This window comes from Microchirus variegatus (assembly GCF_963457635.1).
Source record: "Microchirus variegatus genome assembly, chromosome: 18".
Taxonomy (NCBI): domain Eukaryota; kingdom Metazoa; phylum Chordata; class Actinopteri; order Pleuronectiformes; family Soleidae; genus Microchirus; species Microchirus variegatus.
Window position 1 is genome coordinate 4,510,647 of NC_139819.1, and position 23,353 is coordinate 4,533,999.

At 41.0% G+C, this 23,353-nt stretch overlaps 2 protein-coding genes across 4 annotated transcripts in view; both read right to left on the reverse strand.

The window, feature by feature from the left end:
- Positions 1-13,432, reverse strand: part of bin3 (bridging integrator 3) — a 59,306-nt gene extending 45,874 nt beyond the window's left edge. For all 3 annotated transcript variants that reach the window (XM_083904516.1, XM_083904515.1, XM_083904514.1), the window contains exons 1-3: positions 13,351-13,432; positions 5,372-5,420; positions 2,677-2,717 (exon numbers count right to left, since the gene is read on the reverse strand). In XM_083904516.1, the coding sequence (XP_083760642.1) occupies positions 2,677-2,717; positions 5,372-5,420; positions 13,351-13,358 (98 nt within the window). In that variant the 5' untranslated portion in view covers positions 13,359-13,432. The remainder of the gene's footprint in view (positions 1-2,676; positions 2,718-5,371; positions 5,421-13,350) is intronic.
- A 4,756-nt stretch (positions 13,433-18,188) lies between these two features.
- Positions 18,189-21,758, reverse strand: egr3 (early growth response 3; the record flags this gene model as incomplete). The annotated part of the gene is made up of 2 exons (XM_083905291.1): positions 21,584-21,758; positions 18,189-19,288 (listed from the first exon to the last, which is right to left on the reverse strand). The coding sequence occupies exons 1-2, from the start codon at positions 21,735-21,737 to the stop codon at positions 18,189-18,191; spliced, it is 1,254 nt and encodes a 417-aa protein (XP_083761417.1). The 5' UTR covers positions 21,738-21,758.
- Positions 21,759-23,353: the final 1,595 nt, after the last annotated feature.

A 23,353-nucleotide genomic window follows, 5' to 3' on the forward strand; every position in this document is an offset into this window, starting at 1 on the left:
ACACACGTCACGGACAACAGGAAATACCTGATTTGTGAGATTTATCTCGAGAGGACGACACCGTCCTCGATTGTTGGTATTGTTATTTTAACCGTGTTGTTGGTGCCACGCGTACATAAAGAGAAAAATGTCGGACATGCGTTTGATTCCGAAATTCGGAATTAAAAAAAAACAAATTTCTGTGTCCAGACTGACCTCACATCCAAGTCATATCACTGAAGATAATCAGATACAAGTCACTTCAGCCTGGTAATCTGAGTGTAATCCAGTGCCTCTACAATCAGGCCGTGCTCTTGTAGAGATTGTATACGCATAAAAAAGCTTAATAAATAAAACCTGGGAATAAGACTTGAGGCTACAACTGACTATTCTTCTCATCATCGATTAATCTGTCGGTTGTTTTTATTAATCATCTGGTCGAGAAAATCAGTGTTTCTCAAACCTGGAAATGATGATCTCGAATGTCTCGTTTTGTCCACAGACCAACATTTATTTAGTTCTTTGCAGAAAATATTCACAATTAAGAAGCTGAAAAATCTGAAAACTGTTTTTTTTAACAACAACGATTATTGTGCTTATTAAGAACACTAATGAGATATAATGTGTCGTGTAATTGCTTTTCATGTTTTCTGTCAAATGTGTGAATGTTCAGTTTACAGTTGTTGCAATAATTATCAATATGAACCGATTTATTCTTTGACAAAAAAAAAGGCCAGCCCTTCTACTTTAAAAAAATAATAATAAAAATGTTGCACAATGCCACTGCATCTTCTCTAAACTGTCAACACTGCCGAGAGCGAGCCACTCTGGATAAGGAGCAGCTTATCTGAAGTCTCTCTTTTCAAGAGGTGCTAATAGAGCGGCCCAGAGGAACAGCTGCTGCTCTTTGCACTCGTGCTGCATTATATACACACAACTGCATTTTTACACAACTTTCACACACTAAACCTTTGTATGACACGAGATAATGAACAAATCTTCTCCAAATCTATCAATAGGTGGTCATTCTGTGTATCCAGCTTTGACCTGTATGTCATTTATTTAATAAACAAGTAATAATAACTCACGTTAAACAATAAATTCCTTATAGAAAATGTCTTTACAGGCTACATTTTTGTATTAAAATTAAAATTCACCAGCCGTCTTCAGCTGGGTGGGTGTTTACAGTATTCAGGCCACAGAGCGGGGCATGGTGTGTTGTTGAAATGGATCTCTAGGGTGGAGAACCTAAATGTCTGTACATGCCTGCTGCTCTGACTCATCCATAAGATCTATTGGCACCACACCTTGCTGATAAAGGGCCGTCCTACTCAACAAAACCTGAGAGGAAAATGGTTTCTCCCACTCACTCTGCGGGGCCGGCCCCCCAAGGAGTTTCTATAACCTCTGTGTCACAGTGAAAGAAGGACTGGGAAGGGATCTGAACCTCTGAACCCCTCAGATCGTCCTTCTTTGGACAATAATACAATATTTGTCACATTATGACCATGGCATGTAATTTAGGGGCCTGCTGTTGGTATAAAAGTATATTACATGTCCATAGTTGACTCTGAAATATGACAAACCCAAACAAAAGGAAAGATCTTCAAGGACAAGCTGTTGGTGTGGGGTCGTTGATGTCAACGCTCACATTTTGCATTCCGCTTCATTAATTCGCACATATTTTGGACATACAAGCGATGCAAATCTGATTCAGAAATGCACCAGGGTGCATCAAAGACAGGGAGGGGGCGACTGCGATTTTACTCACAGATACCACATTTGTGATGTGATCTGCGATACATATCTTCTCGCGCGGCACCTCAGTTACCACATGAAATAGTTCCTACTCTATAGTCTTATGCCATGGTTCTTAAACTGTGATACGCAGGCTTCCTGTGTTGTTACGTGGAAGACAATCAGAATATACTGTTTATACCGGGGTATGTGATCCAAGTGGAGCTGAGGAGTCACTAGAGTTAGTTATCTCTCTGTACCGGTGTGTGAAGTATATGTGAGGAAGAGGAGGATGATGAGAGAGCAAATTATCTTATTTGGCATAAATCTGCCTCCTGTGAAAAGTCCGTAAAGTTACTTCAAGAGCTCAATATTTCATCAGGTGGTACTTGATATAAAAAGTTTGAGAACCACTGGTAGTTTTCACCCATTATGTGTGATATTTTTAATTTACATAGAACGAAGAACAACCAACAAGTGAACACGTACATTCCCGATTGGCTGAATTGCAGTTTCCGTTTGAGAGTGATTTGAAAACGGTGACAAACACAACCATAAACTTTACGGGGATAAAGATAAAACTATGGTGTATGTTATATATGAGGTTTCAGAGCACTTTGTAATCAAGTGGAGCTTAAGTGTACAGTAGACGACACATTTTTGGATCAAAGTGCACATATTTGTGCAAACAACTTCATATGTTCCAAGTATATTTTTTTTGGGACTATGTAAACAAAATAAACTTTTTTTTGTTGTCTAAGACCACTTTCAATTGGACAGCGCCTTTTGGACGCTAAATACACCCTGCAGTTGAAGTTATATGCTTTAAATGAACACGTATGCACACGTAGGGTGACAGCTCACCAAGCTGACGGCACCAAAACACAATTTCACACACACAATGGTATATTTTTTACAATCATAAAAGTCAAAATAATCATCACATTTAGTTCGACTTACTTTTGGAGTTTGTCATATTCACGCTCAAAGTCTCTTTCCACCTAAAAAAAAGAAAGAAAAGAGAACAAAGTTGGTGTAAAATTCTGTCATTTTATTCCAGAAAATAATTGATCACGAGTAAAGACAAATAACACCCCAGATAAACAGGTTCCAAAAGAGTTATTTGTTGAGCATTTGGGAATAAAACTTCTTTGATATTTTCACATTATCTGAGGAATAATAAGACAAAAGTAAAGGATAAAAAAAAGGTTTGTTTCTGACCACTCAATCTTTGACTTAAAAAGTCATCAACTTTTTCAAAGCCTTCTTGTCCAGAACTCGCTTAAGTTTACCAACTATGGCAGGGCAGTAGAGCCCAGAAAATAATCACATTTAAGAAGCTGAAAATCTTGTTTGAATTATTAAAACCCTGGAAAATATTTGACGATATGTTAAAAACAAACACAATTTGCAAACTAAATACAGAACCGTTTAACAGTAACTGTTATCTTTTTTATGTGCTTCTGGTGACTTGGCACCGTATCTTTTTGTTGCCGATCAAATGCAGTTTGTAAAGGCAGACTGCCACTGTTTGTCTCGTCTTCAGATTTAGTATTTTAAGAGAAAAAAAACAACACCTTCAGACATTGGTAGATGTGTTATCCTGATTAATATAGTCGTATCACTACAGACACACAGAACTGTTGGTATCGGAACTGTTGGAAATAAATCGAATCCAATAGACATTTTTATTATGGATTGACGGCCTGAGGTGGAGAGGAGAGGAGATCCAGTGGTTGGAATAAAGGTGAAAAAACACATAAGTCAAGACAAGTCTGGACAGCGCGTCCGTCCACGTCTCTCAAACATGTCACGTGGATTATAGAGGCCTCTTTCTTGTGGCTCTGTGGGCTCCTAGATTTTAAACACAGAGGCCCAAAACAGCGAGGGAGGCGGTTGACACATTGTCACTAGTGGATCATCTAACCGGGCAGGATCTAACCCACTCCCTGCCTTTATGCTTAGGATGGCACAGGAAGCTGGAAACCCAGTCCGACAGTGACTGCCCGGGCCACAGAGCCATTACAGTGGAAGTGGTTTTCTCCAGGAGGGAGAACACCCACTCACTGTTGCTTCAAGGTAAACTACCTCTGCCCTCTTGACAGACTCAGACAAACTGGCATCTATCTAAGTAAGTTTACTTCTTTCTTTTTTTTTTCTTGTACATTATTCAGAACACTATTGAGTTTGTGTGTACTAGTTTAACCCCACAGTTCACTTCTGGTGCAGTTCACAAGCATTTGTGTTCCAACTTTTTAAAGTTGAGAAAGTTACCACAAATAACCTAAGCGCTGTTTTTCTGGCACCGTTCGGGGTTGGCGCACCGAGCACAGTGGTGCGGCTCCTAAACACACTGACGGAGAGTTGTCGCTTACGCACCACGACGACAAACAAACACCTAGAGGTGCGTGATACAGGAACAAAAATATATATTTATATTTTGGGGGATTTTGACGATAGTGCCAATTAGTTGATATTCTTTAAAAATTGGATTTTAATTCAGTTGTTGCTCACAGACTAAAGTAATTGACATTTTTGATTTTAGCATTCAAGTAAAAGACTAACACAATTACTTCAAAGACTTAGTTGCAGGGTCTTGTGTCTCCATTTTTTTCCCCTATTAGCATAAGCGTTAACGGCTAACTTGCGGGGCACTGAGGATGCTAGCGGGAGGTCATGTGACACTGAATTTAAGTGCGTCTTTCAAGTCTCGATGACTCGATAACGTCAATTTGTACAGCTTTAAAACGTCAATCGCGATGTTTACATAGACGATATAGCCGTGTTTCCACTAAGGCTCGGTTTGGTATGGTTCCATTTCCCTTGGGAAAACAGAGTAAAAATGGTACTACCCACGACGGGGAGCTGATTGGGCAACAGAAAAAAAACACAACTCCCTCGCGACCGGTGTCCGTTCTCATATAAGGCTTGACGTCTTGTTGAGACGAACAACCGCAAACCGAGAAGGAAAGTGACGTCGCACTGCGTATCTCGCCGATGTGGCCATTGGGCACAGCCCACACAGTATCTACCAAGTAAAAGGTTATGTTCTCAGGCAAAATGAGGCAAGCCTGACCCAGTGTACCAAACAATACCATAATGGAAACACTTATAAGCATTGATATTACCCACCTCTCGAGCCTTCTTTTCAAACAAAGCTCATCTTCTTGTGATTAACAGCCACATGTAAATACCAAAAGACGTGAAAAGATGGATGTCGTCTAACGTTACCCTTTATTTACCGCTTCTTCATGTACTGTGTTCACAAGCTATACTGTGTCACGTTACAGCATTTAAATAGCTGTGGCAGTGGAAACAAGAGGACTGGGTAACACTTTATAATTAGTGCACACTGTTAGCATTAGTTAAACATTAATAAATATTGAATTCTCTCTTGTTTATAAACTACATACTAATGAGTATCCATGTGTTATAAATGACAAATTCAATATTCATTAATGTGTAACTAATGCTAATAGTGTGCACTTATTAACAAGGACGATAACAAGCTGAACTGCAGTGTACGGCTTGGTGGAAAACGAGGCTACTGTTGTACAGCAAACAGTCGCTAAACACTTTAATTCTCGGCTTTTGTGTACTACATCTCATCAAGCTTTGAGACTAATGCCGGTGTACATGTGTTCCAGTGACTTACAGTTTTAGAGACAATCTGCTTCTTTGGTTGCCCGCTCTTGAAGGGAATCCTAAAAAAAACAAAGAAAAAAAGACAAGCGACAGAGGGAGGACATTAGCAACTGGCAAAAAAAATAGACTATCGCTAAACGGGGGGGTGAAATCACTGCATGATGTGATGGTCAGTGACATGTGACGGCTGACTGGGGGTCAGATCGCTGACACAGACAATCTGAAGCTGTTAATCACTGCTGCTGCTGCTGCTGCTGCTGCTCTCAAGTATGAGGCCAAAGTCATACATGAACATCATCATCACATCATCACTGGAAACATCTGGCTCCCCCCTGAAAGAGGAAGTCACTAAACAGAGAAGCTTTCTTCTTCTTCCCCATTTACTGCATGAATATTGTAAGTAAGTAAGTAAGTCTACACAAATTCTAAACAACTTGCAAGTTGTCATAATAATAGTAGGGCTGCAATGATTTATCTATTCATTGATTACTAAATGAATCATCAACTATTTCTATAATTGGTTAGATAGTTTTTTTTATAATTACAACTGATTTTTCAGCTTCTTAAATGTGAATATTTACTGGTTTCTTTGCTCCATATAACAAATAATTCATTAGAACTGAATAGTTCCGGTTTGTGGACAAAACACAGCAATGGGGGACATCATTATTTCAAGGTTTCAGAGACCCTAATAAACATTTTTCAACATTCAAACTATCTTCAAAAAACATTATACATATCGATATAATGTTAAGTACGCAAAGCAAAACACTCTTTGAGGTATAAACACATGTAAGGGACAAACTTTCAAGGAGTTCAAGGACCCTGTGTGAACCCTGACTTTGAACGTTGTTGACTCGATATTGGTTTTTAACGATATTTTGTTGTTTTCTTCTTCATAAAAGCATTTAAAACCCCAACTTCCTGGTTTAATTTTCACTCGAGAGCAAAAAAACGTCTTCAATAATGCGATAATCATCTGTATCGACAAATTTGAGAGTTTTAAAGTTAACCTATTTCCAGTAGAGTGACGGGCAGAAACCTTATATATATTTAATGAACATGTACAACCTGATCAACACCAAAACAAGACAGTAAGTTTAGTGCAACTAGTGCCTGATTTTCTGAATGAAACACAAACTTTTCCCAACTCTTGAAAGAAAAACCCAAAGATCACAACTCTCGCTTTGGTAAAAGAAAAAGGAACACCCCCCCCCCCCACCCGCTCCTCTTCTTAGTTAAAACACAATCTTTTATCCCCATTTCAAAAACCCTACCGCTGCCTTAATAAGTCGCGGGAGAATATCAAGAGCAAACACTGGCTTTTTTTGCGACCGTGCTTGGGCTGTAGGTTGTTATTGATGTGACACTAATGGCCTGAAATCTAAGCTATATGATGGACAGTTGTGGCTGACAGGCGGGGTGAGGCAGCAGCTGCGTCAAAAGGAAGGTGTGTAGAATAATGAGATGGAAAAGAGAGGGTGTGATGTGGAGCCTCGTTGTGCAACCGACTGCTACTGATGTGTGAGGAAGATCCTTTTTGATGACAACTCGATAACAAAAACCCCAACATGGTCAAATGACAGCAGGATTAATCTGGTTTAAAAAAAAAAGCAAGAAAAAACTCCGGTTTCACTAGTGGCTCAGGTAGCAGGACTTTCTTTGATTTGCCTCCTGTGTTGATTGTGTGCTTGAGGCTGAATAAAGTATCAGTGGTCCTGGTCTTTTAAAAAAAAAACAAAAAAAACACTACAAACTGAAGTCATTCCAGTCTGAACTGATTACATTTTGAATTGTTTTTGGCTCGAGGAAGCAGTTTCACCCACTGTGTCATCATCTGGGTGAGCCGACACGGAAAAATAACCTCACTACTTACTCAGCGCGATCGATCGTGACTCACCTTTCTTGTGTTTACCTGATTAGTGAGCTATTACGCCATAGACCGATATCGTACGTACATGTGTGATTAAAGCTGTGTGCGGGGATTCTTTGACTTTTCCAAAACAAAAATGAACTCTCCCAAAGCCACAATACGAGAGAACGGGCCTCACCCTGCAAGAGCATGAAATGAAATGAATTTGTTCACGTGTCTTTGGATAATCCATAATGCACTACTGAAGAACAACCTCTATATAACCAATTCAGACTGGTGACGGACTACAGGTGTGAGTGCCTAATTAGGGCTGAAACAATTCATCAGTTATTAATCGATTACAAAATCAATCGGCAACTATTTTAAGTTTTCCTGATTTTTCAGCTTCTTAAAATTTGTGAATATTTTCTGTTTTCTTAGAACAAGGAAATCAAGAAAACTGAAACCGAAACATTTTCGGACAAACGACGACCCTGATTAATCGAGATCATAATCGACGGATTACGAAATGACACCTATAACGACTCCCATTGTTCGCCTTGCTCGCGGAGCATTTCCCAGTGATTGCGATGAGGAAACAACAGTGACTCATATATCGTCTTCTAAGACTTTTAATTGGTAATATGCACCTTACTACGAGAGCGGTGAAAGTGCATAGAAGAAACAAAAAACAAAAAAACTCAACACACCCTTTTTCCCCTAAGGGACAATAAAGGTTTCCTTTCTAATATTTGTGACTGTTTTAGCGTCTCCGTGCTAATGGCTTTGCCGCTTAATTGTCTTAATGTTACGTATACGTGACAACGCGTCTGGTCTTATCTTGTAAAAGAGATTTTTAATCTTCCCCAAAAATTACAGAATAAATAAACCTTAACTAATGAACATGAGCAACATCGATTTGTACGCGTGTGTAGGTCATAAAAATAAATACATTTATAAGTGAAATTTAAGGGAACATAACAAAAAACAAGTGCGCACGTAGCAGCTCCACTGTGTTACTACACTACAACTTGTGTGGTTGCATTTACATAAAAGGGGATAGTTAAAGTGGACATATTATACAAAATCAACTTTTTAATTATTTAAATCCTTATATTTGGGACTCTGGAGGCCCTACCAGACGCAAAAAGTGTGAAAAAAGATGACTGACTCATGTTTTTGTGTGTCCTCCTCAGTCTAAGCGCAGGAGATAAAACACGCGATGTTGACTTACGCGCTCATTGGGACGTCACAATGCGCTAAATTCCTGGAATTGTCGTCTCGCGAAGCTCCGCTTTGTCCGTAAAACACGCGAGAGTGCTGGCGAGGGCAACAGTATATACGAAAACCGGAAGTCCGCGAAAAGTTCTATTCTTGGCTCAACAGTGCGGCACAGAGTTCTACACAAACTTCTCAGCCTCAGAGGATTTATCTGTCCAGTGGCTACATGATATATATGACGGCAACGTGCCTGCTAGAGCCTGCAAATGATCACTTTTCCAAATGCTAACTGCTGTTAGCTCCCAGTAGCCTCTGTGGAGGTTTCTTTTTACTTTTTTTTTCTTTTCATCCATACCGTATTTTGACCAAAGCATGTCACAGACATGTTCATTAGGACACCTGGGAACTAGTTTCACTGAGGAGAAATAGGATATAATATGGGATCTTTAAGGGTTTGTATGAGGTATTTACAAAACCTATTTTAGCCACTTAGCGAAAAAAATCCACACCTGCTCATGTCTATGCTTTCTTATAATTATGTCTGCTGCTTTTCCACATCGCTCACTCTCTCCACACCAAAGTCCATAGAGAAAATCAGCAATTTTAACTCGCAGATGACATTAGTTAATGATCCACTCCAGCCTCCATTAGTGAGTTCAAAATGTACTATTTTATGCCTTCTGTGTTTGAAATCGTGTCACAAGCTTACTAAATAGGCAAAAGTAGACCAACAGGTCCCGAGTTTCATTAAGTTAAAAGCGTTGATTTTCTCTATGGGGTTTTGTGTGGGGGAAAAGAAGCAAGACATTAACCTCAGTTAGTTTTAGTGGTTAAACGCCGTTTTTCCTTCTGTCCCTGTCATCTGTAATGTCAGTGTTGTTAAACATGTCAATACCTCATAAAACCCTCAACTATCCTTTCAATTAAATCTGTTTAGGAGCATTAAGAGATGCCTTGTTGAGGATGTTTCTGTCTTTCCTCTGCTTGTAATATTGGTTTTGTATCAACAACATTACACAGCAACGGCGTTTGGCATTCCTGTCATTTTGGTGGGTGTGTCCGGGGGAGACCAACCATGACATCCACAGCAAAAACCCAATGGAATAGTTAAGTATAAACCCTATAATGTTCTAAACGACCATCGTGGCAATATGAAATATGCATTTTAAATGTTTGCTTTCGATGCTGTCATTTTAACTCTCGGTTGAGTTGACCATGACAAGATTTGTTGCTCGATGTCATCGAAAGAATTCGAAAAACGATAGATTTGATGCATGTGCTGCAGAATTATATTATAGATTGTGCTTACGCCTAAAGGAAAGTGGTCATTCACTTCAACTGCCCATGAGAACTGGCACACACACATAAACACTGCGAAGTGTGCTTCAGGGAGAGAGAGAGAGAGAGAGATGGGAGCAGAGAACTCTAAAGAGGGAGGATGGTAGTCAGTGTGAGAATCATTTCTAGCGTTTCTTCACACAGCAGTATTTCTGTAGAGCCTGTCACATTTAGAAACATTGGTAAGTCGGTGTCCCTGCGAACCGAGCGCTGGTGTCTGTCACGGCAGAGGGCCCCCGGCCGCAAAACAGCCGAGGACGGAAAAAGTTTTGAGTTTTACACAAATAAAAGAAGCCCAGATTTTGGTTTTAGTTCAGCTAAACACTGGCTTGGTAGTCCGTGTTACACGCTTTGGTCAAATTTGAAAAACATGGTCTATAGTCGTTAGATTATTTCTCGGGGACATGGCATCTGGGCAATATGGGCACAAATGTTGAGGGCTGCAACAACTGAATGAACTATTTTGATAATCAGTTAACGGTTACATTAAGTTGTCTTGATGATATTTTAGCTTCTTTCCAGCTTAAGTCAAGTTCTTGGACAAAACAAGACATTTGAGAACATTTATTCAAAGTTTGGGGAACACCATCGTCATTTTGGAATGTTTTCTGACGTACCAAACGGACGAGATTAGTCAATTATGAACATAAACATTAGTTGCAGCCGTACAAATGTTAATAAAAAAAGTTTAAATTCAGTCGAATTCAATAACTATTTTGACAAATATCCGACAACTAAGGAATTCAGTTTTGCTCCAGTGTGAAAGTTGAAGAAACCAATTGTTTTTTAAACGTCTCTCTTCACAGAAAACAACTAACGCGGTGTTAAAAGGAGAAACATTTCACACGTTGGAAGGAAAACATTCACAGCAAATGATGTGTTTTGCCTCCAAGAGTGTTTGCGCAATGCATAAAGTGTATATCAATATATGTTGAACCATTTCTATGTTGAGACTGAGGATAACTATGCCATGATATCTGTTGAGACTGAGGATAACTATGCCATGATATCTGTTGTTACTGACTTCAAAAATCCATTCAAAACAATCATAAACAAACCTTTCCACCTTTCTACAGCTAATTCAAATAAATAAAAACCAGCAACATGTAAGACACGCAAATATGTTAGATGTAGAAAACTCGCCTTTTAAGAGGTAAAACCAGAGATTTTAAACCTGCTCTGTTATAAATTTGAATTGGTGATCTTGCATTTACAGAGAGATGTGATCTTTGCTGCAAGTGGGCTCCACGTCACCGCCGTCGAGTGAGCGCGTAGGCAAGAACAAAGACGGAACAGTCTCCTCCATCCTGCACACAGTGTTCACTCACTGGACGAACCAATGGCTTTTCACTGCAACGGCAAAATGTGTACGCCATTGGAGAGGCAGTGCATCATCCGACCTCGGATACTCCACGGAGCACAGAGGGCTGGTTGAAGACACTGGGAAGTGGAATTGTTCTGACGATGACCCCGAAGTCAAACTTCTCGCGTCACTGTAGCAAGTGTGCGGGGCCTAGTGGAATGCATCAGTCAGCAGAGCCCATAAAAGACTCTTTTGACTCGTCCAGAGACCCCACTCTTGACCTTGTATTTGGCGCTTGCGTGCTGGTGGAAGCGCCGCTTGCCAGCCATTGACCGGTCTGACCAAACGGAGTGACGACATCTCGTCCGCTTCATTACTGTCTTGCTTGTAAATGACACTAAGAATGTGGAGCGTATTGTAAAGCAAAAGTTCTGGTACATACGCGTCACGGTCACTTCCTTTTAAACTGCTTTATGAATTGTGGGAAAGTAGCAGACTTTCTTTTTTTTATTGAATTGAATTGAATTGAATTGAATTGAATTGAATTAAACTTGGCCATAGGCGAATGCTTGATGAAAGTCAAAACATGCTGTCCCAAAAACAAAATAGAATACAACTATCATGGTCACCTCAATTACTTACTTAGCTAACTTGCGGTCTTCAAATTTATTTAAAACAGTCTCTGAAAGACATTAAAAACACCAATTTACAACAACAATTCTGGTGGACAAAAGTAACCACATATAAGATCCAGTATGTGTACTTCTCATTACCGTAACTCCTACACTGTTTGTGGATATCTAGAAAATTCAAAAACTATGGACTGGCTATCTATCCACGTACCCCGCCTTTCGCTTGATGTCAGCACAGATTGGCACAGCAAACCCTGTGACCCTCATGTGGAGGATAAAGCAGTAGAAGATGAATGGATGGATAACAGAAAGTAGAGAAATAAATGCTTTGCGCTCATATACTCATATACTCATATACGGTTGAATAACTGCCAGATATTTAAAGTGAAAGTTATCTTGGAAAACGGGCCAAAAGTACTCACTGAACATTTTTTGACAATTCCACAGCTATAAAATCAAAATAAATCCAGGCGTCCTGATTATCGGATTGTCAATGCAGGAAGTACTGAACAAATATTTTTAATTCACCTATTATAATGATTCAGTTACACCAATAAGAACTGCCTTTGTTCATCACTAGCTGCTGTGTTCATGTTGCGTATAAAACGGATTGTATTAAACAATAGAGTCGAGTGCTAGCTTATACACCGTATAAGCGCCGAAGCACTACCTCTGTCAGGTCTGATAGTATTGCTTGACTGAGCTTCTTGTCAGAGAAAAAAACCGCATCATACAAATAATGTTATGTCACTTCTATAAATGAAGACCAAACAGTGGCAGGATACTAACGTTAAAAACAAAAAATGATTTTGCTTGCATTTGACTTAATGTTAAAATATTTTTTTCAATGTCACTATTATAAACATTGCTATAGCAAATGTCCCTGCAGGACTGTGCTATAGTTTTCAGCTTAACTCGCACTAACCGCATTCATCTACCTATTAATATTATTAGCTATTAATATTTAAGTTAAGTGTGTAAACTGTACATAACTCAATACTGCATATAGAATAGCGTATAGTGGCAGAGTAGTGTTTACAGTAACGGTGTAGTAATGTGAACACAGTGTAAGTGGTTGACAGGTGCTTGTTTAAATGCTAACGTTAGCCTCTGTCATATTTAAATGGCTTCAGCTGTTGCTGCCTCTGTTAATCTGACAGCTACTGTACATTCGTTTCCTTGTTTCCGCGATTCAAGCACAGCCTCGCCATGTTATTTAAAAAAACAGTATTAAAGGCTGTAACGTCTACGTTGTGATAAATTCCGATTCATTAAAAGGACTTAAACGCTAAGCTACCGTTTACTAGCTTAGCTACAGTACCTGTTGTTTTTAAAACAAACACTCTTACGTCGAAGTTTTCAGATACTGCTGCTTCACTTGCGGTTGACCGACAACACACACACTGCTTTTGGGCAAAAATATCGACGTCTGACGTGTTATTTGTGGAGGAAATGTCGAGTCTGGAAGTTAGTTTCACCACGTTAGCTGTGAGTTTTAAGAAGCTAATGCTAACTGCTGCTCTGCTACTGTTTGTGAAACGCTTCCGGGAAATAGCCGGTGGTGTTCGTCTGTGTGAAGTTAAAAGTCACATTTTAACAATTAGCTGGTGCCTTAGATTAACTACGTGGACGGAAATACATACCAGCTCATTGTGGGTGAACTTTTATTCCGGTTTCACTGCGTTGTTTTGGGTATTTTCCGAGGACCTCATCCCTTTCCACCAGTCAACAGCGGGGGGAACTAAACAGGAAGTCCGGGGCTTAGAGACTAGTCAGTGGTTCCTTTGAACAAGTGTTTTTCAAATAAAGTGATAAAAAGCGAAACAATTATCACATCATTATACATATATGTGTGTGGTGGATAAAAACAACAATGTTACTGGGTTTATTTTCACTTGTGTGTGTTTGTGCTGAGTAGACATGAGATAATATTAAAGATTCCCTGTCATGATTATTCCCGACCAGGAAATATATGTACTGCACAAAAATGATTTAAAGCTGCACTATGTAATGTAAGTTTTGGTGATTTTTGTTGTTATTGGTGTTCATTTTGTGTCTTGAGTAGATTTGAGCTGGAACTGTACAGTGGAAAAGCACAATTTTGTTTAGCTGCGTCCTTCTTTTGAATACACCGTGTTCCATTTACATCGGAAGTCGGAAATGGGAGTTCGCCGCATTCCAGATGAGAAGTCAGAAATATAAGCTCGTATCTCGGGCTAAAAATTGTTAGCACACAAACAGCATAGCAAAAATCAAACAGTACGACGTGTACGAGTGATTTACTGCGAAAACAAAAGGTAAAAGTCGCAGTGTTTGTACAGCGGCAGCCATCTTAGAATCCAACGTCGTGGTTTCCGAGCGGGAAATCGGAACGTCCGAGTTTCTGACTTCGAATGGGACAAACCAATACTATCAGACCTGACTGAGGGAGATTTTAGCTGCTAAATGACCAGGGTTTTTGAGCAGTAGATTTCACGGATGCTTCTCTGTGTTGTGATTAAAGTTATGTACAACAACTTTAATATGTTTTATCAGATTATTGAAAACTAATGTTAAAAAACATGTTACATTATCAAATATTGTTTAAAAAAAAGTTGCAATTTTACAAAACACATTACTAATGTTACTAAAATCATGTTACTAGCCTTTTTATTAGATACTGTACCAAAATATTGTACAAATATTGATGATTTCTTCTTATTTTGAGTGCTTTATATTGCGATGAACAGTAATATCTAATATTGTACATCCTCATCCTAGTGCTGGGTGTGTGTGTGGGGACAAAAGACAACGGAAGGCAAGTGATATTTTTCTTTATTCAAGTACTTACATAGAAATAACAAAACAATTGCATTACAACAAACTGAAGTGCCAAGTAAACAGAGGAGCACGTCTCCCCATCACGAGGATATAGTAAAATTCATTTCAATATTCAGCTCATCATCATCATCATCATCATCATCATCGTCGTAAAAGGACCTTATTATAAGGTAATTAAAAACATGAAATAGATTAAAGACATCCACGACATTTTGAAACAAGACCTCTTGTTTTTCTTTGAGAAAAGAAAAAAGAAAAAAAACAACAACAAAAAAGAAATTAAAAAATAAAACAAAAAAGCCCAATAGAACAGTTATCCCAGTGTGAAGTTTCCCAAAATGACCGTCTTGAATTGTTTGGTAGAGTTTTATGCCAGTTCACCCAGAGAAAGGGCGACTCTTTATTTTCATGCATAATAAAGAAACGAGCGCCGCCCACCACAGCGTCTGCGGGGGGTGGGCTGGGTGGGGTGGGGCGGCGCTTTTTTATCGGAAAAACATCTCCGTGCACATGCAAACGTGAGGATATACTGCGATGATGGAAAAGGAAAACACGACAGAAAACAACAACAACAAAAACAGAGTGTCACCGGTGGAGACCACGAAATCCCTGAAGCCACACTTAAAAGTCAATGAGACGACACGAGTGCTAGCCTGTAATATCTACACAGTTATTGACACGTCTTCAAACGCCACTTTTCTTCTTATTTAAAGAAAAAAAAAGAAAAAAAAAGTTTTTGCTTTAAATCCTGTAATTATTGGGTTTTGTCGCGAATCAAGCCAGAAACCGCCTCGTCCGACGTCACGGACGCTAAATTAAACACATTTAAACGTAGACCTCGTCACGTTTTTTTTGATAGAAACAAAGATGGCTGCCGACGTTGGCTCAGACCCAACGTGGAGCAGAGAACGAGGGGGGAATTCATGAAAAACAAACTCCTCTTGCAAAAAACACGATCAACATCTATCTAAAAAGCATTCATACGACACCGGAGAATCCAACGTGTCACGCGACGCCGCGGCCCGACATGAAATATCGACGTCTCTCGCGGGCAGAAGTCGTAATTACGCGGCTTCATTTAGACGTCGTCGCTTCAACGCGTAGCAACAAAAACACTGTTTTCCCTCAAACGAGAGGACGACGACGACGACGACGCCACAGTCTTTACGCTATAATTTAAAAAAAGTACAAGTATATGGAGGGGGGAAGGAAAAAGGAAAAAACAGCTAAGTGTGAAATGTGGAACTTTTTTTTAGTCAAATAAAGTCAAATTATCCACATTATGCAAAGACCTAATTGTATATCACCTCATCTATTTACTTTTACAGATGTTTTAAAGTTTAAAACACTATTGATTTGCAGTGAAAACTGCAGGTTATGACAGGAAAGGGTTAGCATGGCCTTCTTCTTCTGCTGCTGCTGCTGCTGCTGCTCCTTTGGCCTTTTTGCATCCATGGGTCGATATGCTCTTTAAGCCTGATTGCAGTAAACGATGCATTATCATTATAATTATTATTATTAATATTATTGTTATTTTATTGATCAGTTCTCTGCTTTCTGCGTATTTTATCAAGCGCACATTGTTGCAATGGAACAAATGTGTGTTTTTGCACACACCAGAAGAGCATACGTTGCTATTAAAAGCTATTTATTGACAATATTAAATGACCGCACTCCTCGTATTTGCATCACACACTCATTTCCTGCCTTTTAAATAATAAAACCAAACATATTTTTTGAGAAATGTAATTTTTTTATATATATATATATGTATCAAATGCTGTTATCACAGTCCACACGAGAACGTAAAGCCTCCTCGACGAGATGAACGCATTAGAAGAGATTATCATGATGACGATGACGTTATTCCCTTCTTTTTTCTGTGTGCAGTAAAAGCGAGCAAAAGGAGCCGCAAAAAAAAGGGAAAAGAAAGAAGAATATTGGCATTGCCCTGAAGTGTGTTTTGTATCGTCTAAAAATACCTAATGGAGAACATTTAGCGTTCTTTTCCATACCAGGGAGAGATGGGGGGGGGGTGGGGGGTTAGAAATGTTTTAATTTAAACAATGGATTGGATGGAATTCTCATGGAGATACACAAACTGTAATTTATTCCCGAGAACACATTAGTGCTTCCTTAAACCGTGCGTGCAGATGGTGCTTAACGCTATTGTGCTGTTGTGTTATTTCAAATCGAGATAACACACACACACACACACACACACGCACACACAGACACAAAAAAATCCAGTATTGTAACGACACGACGAGCATTCAGTCGATTTAAAACGACGACAAAATAAAAGAAGACATTTTCTATTTACAGTGGCGTGCATGTTCGCGTGTGCACGGTTTAATACTGACATAAAGAAACCTACAGCGATACCTGCAGACATGTATTTGTTGACTGTACAAAAACAACTCTCTCTCTCTTTCTCTCACGGTAGAAAATATGTAAACAACGTCGGTCGGGAAGTTTCAATTCTATTTTTTTTTTCTTTTTTTTTTGCAAAAACCCAGTGTCATTTATTTTCGTTCAGTCTGCACTAACTGTGCTCTCAGCTCCTCTGATTTACGGTCGTTTTTTTTTCGTATATAATTGCAGAACGCAAGAAAACTGGAGTGGGGAGCGGAGAAAAAGGAAGACAAAAAAAATGAACGGTATTGGCGAGCTCGTTTTTCCTTTTTTTTATATATATATGTATAAAAAAACAATAAAACAAACAAACACAAATTATATTCTGCGTACAAAAGAAAGAAAAGGCGACAAAGGAAATGACACAGTGTCTCGTAGTGACAACAAATAAATAAGTCTTGGCGAAGGCGTCGATTTGCTGCAGGCGTTTTCTTTTTTTTTTTTTTTTAAACAGGTCACAGGACGAGACGTCAGAGTTTTGTGTGTGTGTGTGTGTGTGTCTGAATCTATGTGTGTGTGTGTGTGCGCTTTAATGTGTTGGGGGGGGCGAACATCAGGCACAATATCATAAAGAACCAAGTTGGCTGTTTCAACACAATACATTTGGCACATTCTATATTTTTACTTTTTCTTCTTTTTTTTTTTGGAGGAGGAGGAGAAAAAACAACATTCATAAAAAATAAAATAATAATAAAAAAAATAACAACAACAACAACAACATCAGACTCAATAAAGTATCAATGACAGTACACAAATATAACCAATTGCACTTTTAAACAGCCTAATAAAATTAATGCATCACCTCCACAAACTTCTCTTTTTTGACCCCAATCTAGAAATTCTCAGTTAAATTTTTTTTTTTTTACAAAAAAAAAAAAGAAAGGTGTATCTACACACACACACACACTCACACACACTCTCTCTCACACACACACACACACACTCACACAGTGGCCTGTTTGTGGGCAGAATGTGCTAAGGTGCCCGTCTTTGTGTGGTCGGCACTGCGTTACAGTCGCTGAGGCTCGGAGTTGCTTGAAAGAGGAAAAAAAAGGGCGTCGCAGCTAATTTTCCACCGCGAAAATAAATCTAAAAGGCTTCCATCTAAAAAACAGAAGGAATACAACTGAGAGGAGCTGGAGGGTCGGGGGGGGGGGGGGGGGGTCAAAGAGAGCAGGAAAAAGTCACCTATTTATCTCATAGTGGACGTGGTCCCTTCTTGAAAAGAGTCTCTACGTGGGTCCAGTCATGACGTCCCCACGGTGGGACCCCCGCAGGAGCCGGGGGGCGAGCTGTGGCTGCCCGCCGCCGCCGCCGCCGCCGCCGCCGCCCCGCCGCTCTTGTCCGCCGGCTTCTTGTCCTTCTGTTTCAGGTGGACCTTGGCGTGTCTCTTTCGCTCGTCGCTGCGGGCGAACTTGCGCCCGCAGAACTCGCAGGAGAAGGGCTTCTCGCCCGTGTGCGTGCGGATGTGCGTGGTCAGGTGGTCGCTGCGGCTGAACGAGCGCATGCATATCCGGCACTGGAAGGGCTTGTGGCCCGTGTGGATGCGCAGGTGGCGCGTCAGCTCGTCCGACCGCGAGAAGCGCCGGTCGCAGTTCTCCGCCGGGCAGGCGTGCGGCCGCTCGTGGACGGGCGTCTTGCTGGGCCGGTTGGGGTACTTCCGAGGGCGGATGGGTTTGAGGGTGAGAGTCTGCGGCGGCGGGTGGTGCTGCGGAGGGTGCTGCTGCCCGCCCATGAAGCCCGGGTGAATCTGCTGCTTGTCCTTGAACGCTCTGATGGTCTCCAGGGGCGTGATGGGCGGAGGGTTGACTCGGATCGGGTCCATGGTCTGGAAAGGCTTGTGCTCCATGACGCCGACGTCGCCCTGGTGGTGGAAAAGGTTGTAGTCTGGGATCATGGAGAAAAGGCTGCCGTCCATGGAGGCTTTGGACGTGGAGTGATAGTCGTTGCCCGGGTAGGCGAGAGACGTGCTGGTGGCGGGGCTGTGGTGGAACGAGACCTGGTCCTGGTAGAGGTCGCCGCAGGTGGAGTAGGCGGGCAGCGGCGGACCGTAGACCTGCTCCATGTCCGACGTCTGCCCGCCCATGTTGCCGACGGAGGACGGCGTCTGCGTCGTGGCGGCGCCGGGCGACGGCGAGACGCCCAGGATGCCGGCGCTGACCAGGCTGATGATGTTGTTGTCGGAGCACCAGCCGGAGCCGCCGATGCCGCCGGACGGGGGCGCGTCGAAGGCGAACTTCCCCAGGTAGGTGACGGTCTGCCCGCTGCGGTTGGACTGGAAGCCGGAGCCGTACTGGATGTCCGAGGCTGCCTTCTCACCTCCCATGCCCAGGTCCATGATGTTATCTACGGGGAGCAGAGAAGAAGAAAATGAACAAACGGGTCCACGTGGTCGATGGAAAAAGGTTTCAAAAACTTTGTTGGACATTCTTTTTAAAAAAAAAAAAAAAAGCGAGCGCTGTCAGACCTGTGAGCGGAGTGAGTGACTGCTGCATCAGAGACGACAGCTCTGGTGCCTCTGGTTTGCCTTCTCCCTCCTCTCAGATCCCACAGTGCTCTCATAAATCAAGACCTAAAACACCCCCTTTGATCCAGTCATTGTGTCCCTCAGGACGAGACAGGAGCCAAAGCTCTGAATGGCAAGATCTGATTTCTTTACAGCGGAGGGAGGATTATGAGGCAGACGCCACATCTATCACGCGCTCCGGCGTTCAAAACACACAAGTGGGTGTGTGTGTGTGTGTGTGTGTATGGGGGGTATTTAAGTGTCAATCCAATCTTTAGCATTAGTTACCCTAACAAATTTCCTTGATATTCAATTTCTACACACACTCACACACACAGATGTATTTATAACTGATTCCACAGACGTATTAAAATAAAAAAAAAAAGAAGGAGAAGAAGAAGAAGCAGGGGCTAAAAACGTGAGATATGCGAGGAGAAATTCCTCTTAAATCAGACGTCTCTTTTCCCTCATTTGACGCCGAGGTCCTCGTACTCATCGACTCCCACTAAATTACAGCCTGCTTCCAATTTTGGCTAAAAGGCAAATTACAATGCAACAAACAAAACCAAAATTATGTGTGTTGCACAACGCGCACCGATGTTTGTCACACGGACGGTGATTGACGGCGACAACAGTGTCTGTTTACGTGTGTGTGTGTGTGTTAGTGTGTGTGTGTGTGTGTCCACGCACTGTTGATATTAATTTTTCTTTCTTTTTTTAAATTTAAGTGGAGCCTTTTAAAGAAAGAGAGAGAGAGAGAGAGAGAGAGAGGGTGAAGTCATGAGTGTTTTCTTAAAGGTCACACACACACACACACACACACCTGCTGCACCTGTGAAATCACAGCATTGTCATTTTAACACTAATTTACACAACCTCGACAGTTCGACCCACTTCAAAATATGATCCCCGCTATATATCATTTTTCCTTTTTTTTCTTTTAATAACGTGCATTTCAGACATAATTAAAACAGCACCTGCACGCTTTCATTCCGTCTGTTTAAATAAGTCATCTCCTCTCACAGGGTCACACTCTAATAATATCTGTGATTGTGGCAATATTTAAAATGTCACACTTTACTGTCATATATACACATTTAAAAAAAAATGTATTTTAAAAAAGGGGAAAAAATATAAGAAAGGATGCTTTTTAAAATTAAAGAGGACTATTTCTCTGGACATTTAAAATTAGGTTGCAGGGTTTTTTTTTTGAATTTTGTGGGGCATAAAATGAGACATAAAAACACATTTAAACACACTTGAGTCCATAGTTTTTGTTTAAGCAGCACTGAGCCTTCACCTCAGCAGGTGAGTGTGTTGCAGTTATTGATTGATTTATTGCCAAATGCGTCAATAAACCCCCGCTTTAACGTGGCCTCTGAAATGTATGTTAATCAGCAACTGAGCAACAAATCAATAATAAAAAAAATACAATAAAATATACACGGCCTTTTTTTTTATTTGTTTTTTCTTCTTCTTCAAATATATATATATATGTATATAATACACAGAAAACACTAAATATTTAAAAAATCAAAGGTGTGACATGTTGAGAGTGACAAAAATAGTTCTGTGCGCGTGGATGGCAGATTAATAAAGGAGCGTGCACGTGCCATTTAACCACATTTTAGTCCACACGTGTCCCGCAGTTTCAGCCACATTAATCTGCTCTATAATTACGCAAATATAATATCCCGCCTGGTTTGTGTTTAGATTTAAATCCAGTTGCCCTTTTTTTTTTTTTTTTTTTTTTTTATAAAAACACCTCACATTTCAGCAACGGAAGAAAAAGAATGAAGAAAGACGCGCGTCAAATGTGTTAAAAGAGTAAAAAACCTCACCGTCATTTAACGATTTAACGATTTAAACACCTGTGAGCCGGAGAAAGTGTCTCCAGCCTCCGTGCGCAACAGCCACAGAGCGCGCAAACAGGTGCCACCACCACCGCTCCAAGACAACTGTTGCCCCCTTCATTTTTTTTTTTCTTTTTTAACCGCGCGCGTAAAACAAAAGCGTAGAAGACACACACACACACACACACACACACACACACACACAAAAAAAGTACATTTAAGAAGATAATAGCAATCATAATAATAATAATAATAATAACAATTGAGAGAAAGCAGTCTTACCTGTGTTCATCTGTGAATAGTGGTTAATAGATTCCGTGCTGGTGAAAATATTCATAGACGTCGGGATGTCCTCTTCTGGGTACAGACTGTCAGGGATGGTGTTTATTAAACTGCTCATGGTCAGAGGGAGCTTCTCCGCTAGTTTCCCTGTCATAGCACTTTGTGTTCAGTCCGACATTTATGAAGGAGACGGCGGCGCGCGGGCTTTATCCAAGGGAGCTCACACACGCGCACCCGGAGAGAAAAACACCACAAAAAAAAAAGCCAAAGTGGAAGAAGCACAGGTGTGGAATCAGGAATCCAGGTATCCCCACGGAGCGCGAGGAGCAGCGGCAGCAGCAGTAGTAGTGTCGGTGTAGTCTCCTCCTGTGTGATCACACACACTCACACACACTCACTCACTCACACAGTCACAGACTATTGTTGTTATTAATCTGATCACTGTGGAAGCTGATGAGCTGCTTGTGGGGGAATTTGAAGTCTGTGAATCAAATAGAAGACGAGGAGGAGGAGGTGGAGAAGAGGAGAAGAGGAGGAGGAGGAGAGGAGAGGAGAGGAGGAGGTTGGTGTTGGTTGCACAAGAGCAGCTCTACTTGCTCTATTGGAGCTGGATAGGGGACTCCAGTGTGTCCGCGTTAAATAGGGGGATGGAACTTTGGCGTGACGTAGATGACCATATATGGACAGGAGGAGCGCACAGGCGTGCGTGCAGCTCCGCGGCACCGGGCTCTCTCTCTCTCTCTCTCTCTCTGTGTCTCTGTCTCCGCGCGTCAGTCTGTGTGGAAACTTGATGTTGAAAAGGGGAAAAGAGGCTCCGACACAGATAAGTGACCAAAAAAAAAAAAAAAAAAAAAAAAAGCTCCATTCAGGGGGTCAAATCCAGCGTGTGTCCGCTTTTTTTTTTAATCCTGGAAATGAGAAGAAAAGAGTGAAGTTACTGTGAGATTATTTATGGATCAACCTGTGAGGTTTTTACGCACCAGTGTGTGAGCGTGTGTTCCTAAACGAGGCTCAATCTAAAGGGACTATATGGGTTAGATTATAAATGGGTTATGATGAATAAGGCTTTGGTTTTTTTTTGGACTGTGCGGACCAGTTTGTGAGGAATGCTTGTTGTGACTAAGTCTTTATCTCCCAAATGTAATACACATGAGTGACATTCTTCTTATACTTATAACTCACACTGATGATGCAACACTGTTACAGAGTTATCATCACACATCACGATCACAGAATAAAGTAATAGATTAGATTTTCTTCTAAAAAGGGGAGAAAAAGAGCGATAATGCAGCCGAAATCAATTAAAATCTACTTTACTGTCCCCAAAGGAAAAGTATACACATAGAATAATTAACCCAGATTATTAAAAGACTTTACTTTATTATAAAAAACTGATTCAATTCACTCTTTACCCTTAAAAATGCCAATATTAAGTGGCACGCACGCGCACACGCACGCGTTAATTGTGCGACTTTAATCGCCTTGTACATTATCGCGAGCGCAATCTGTGTGACTTTTTGTGAGTCCAGTTCAAGTGTGCGCTCAAAGTGGAAGCTCCATAAAAGGCAGTGTCCGGCCCCGCCCCCTCCACCCCTCCATATATGGACATGGGAGTTCCGGGTGAAGCAGCAGCAGCAGCAGCAGCAGCAGCAGAGCAGTAGTGGAAAAGTGATCGGAAGCCGCAGAGATGACAGTGGACGCAGCGTCGCGTCATGGCTCGCTTTTCACCGAGTTTTGCCAACACGGTGAGAAAATAGACAGCGCAGTGTG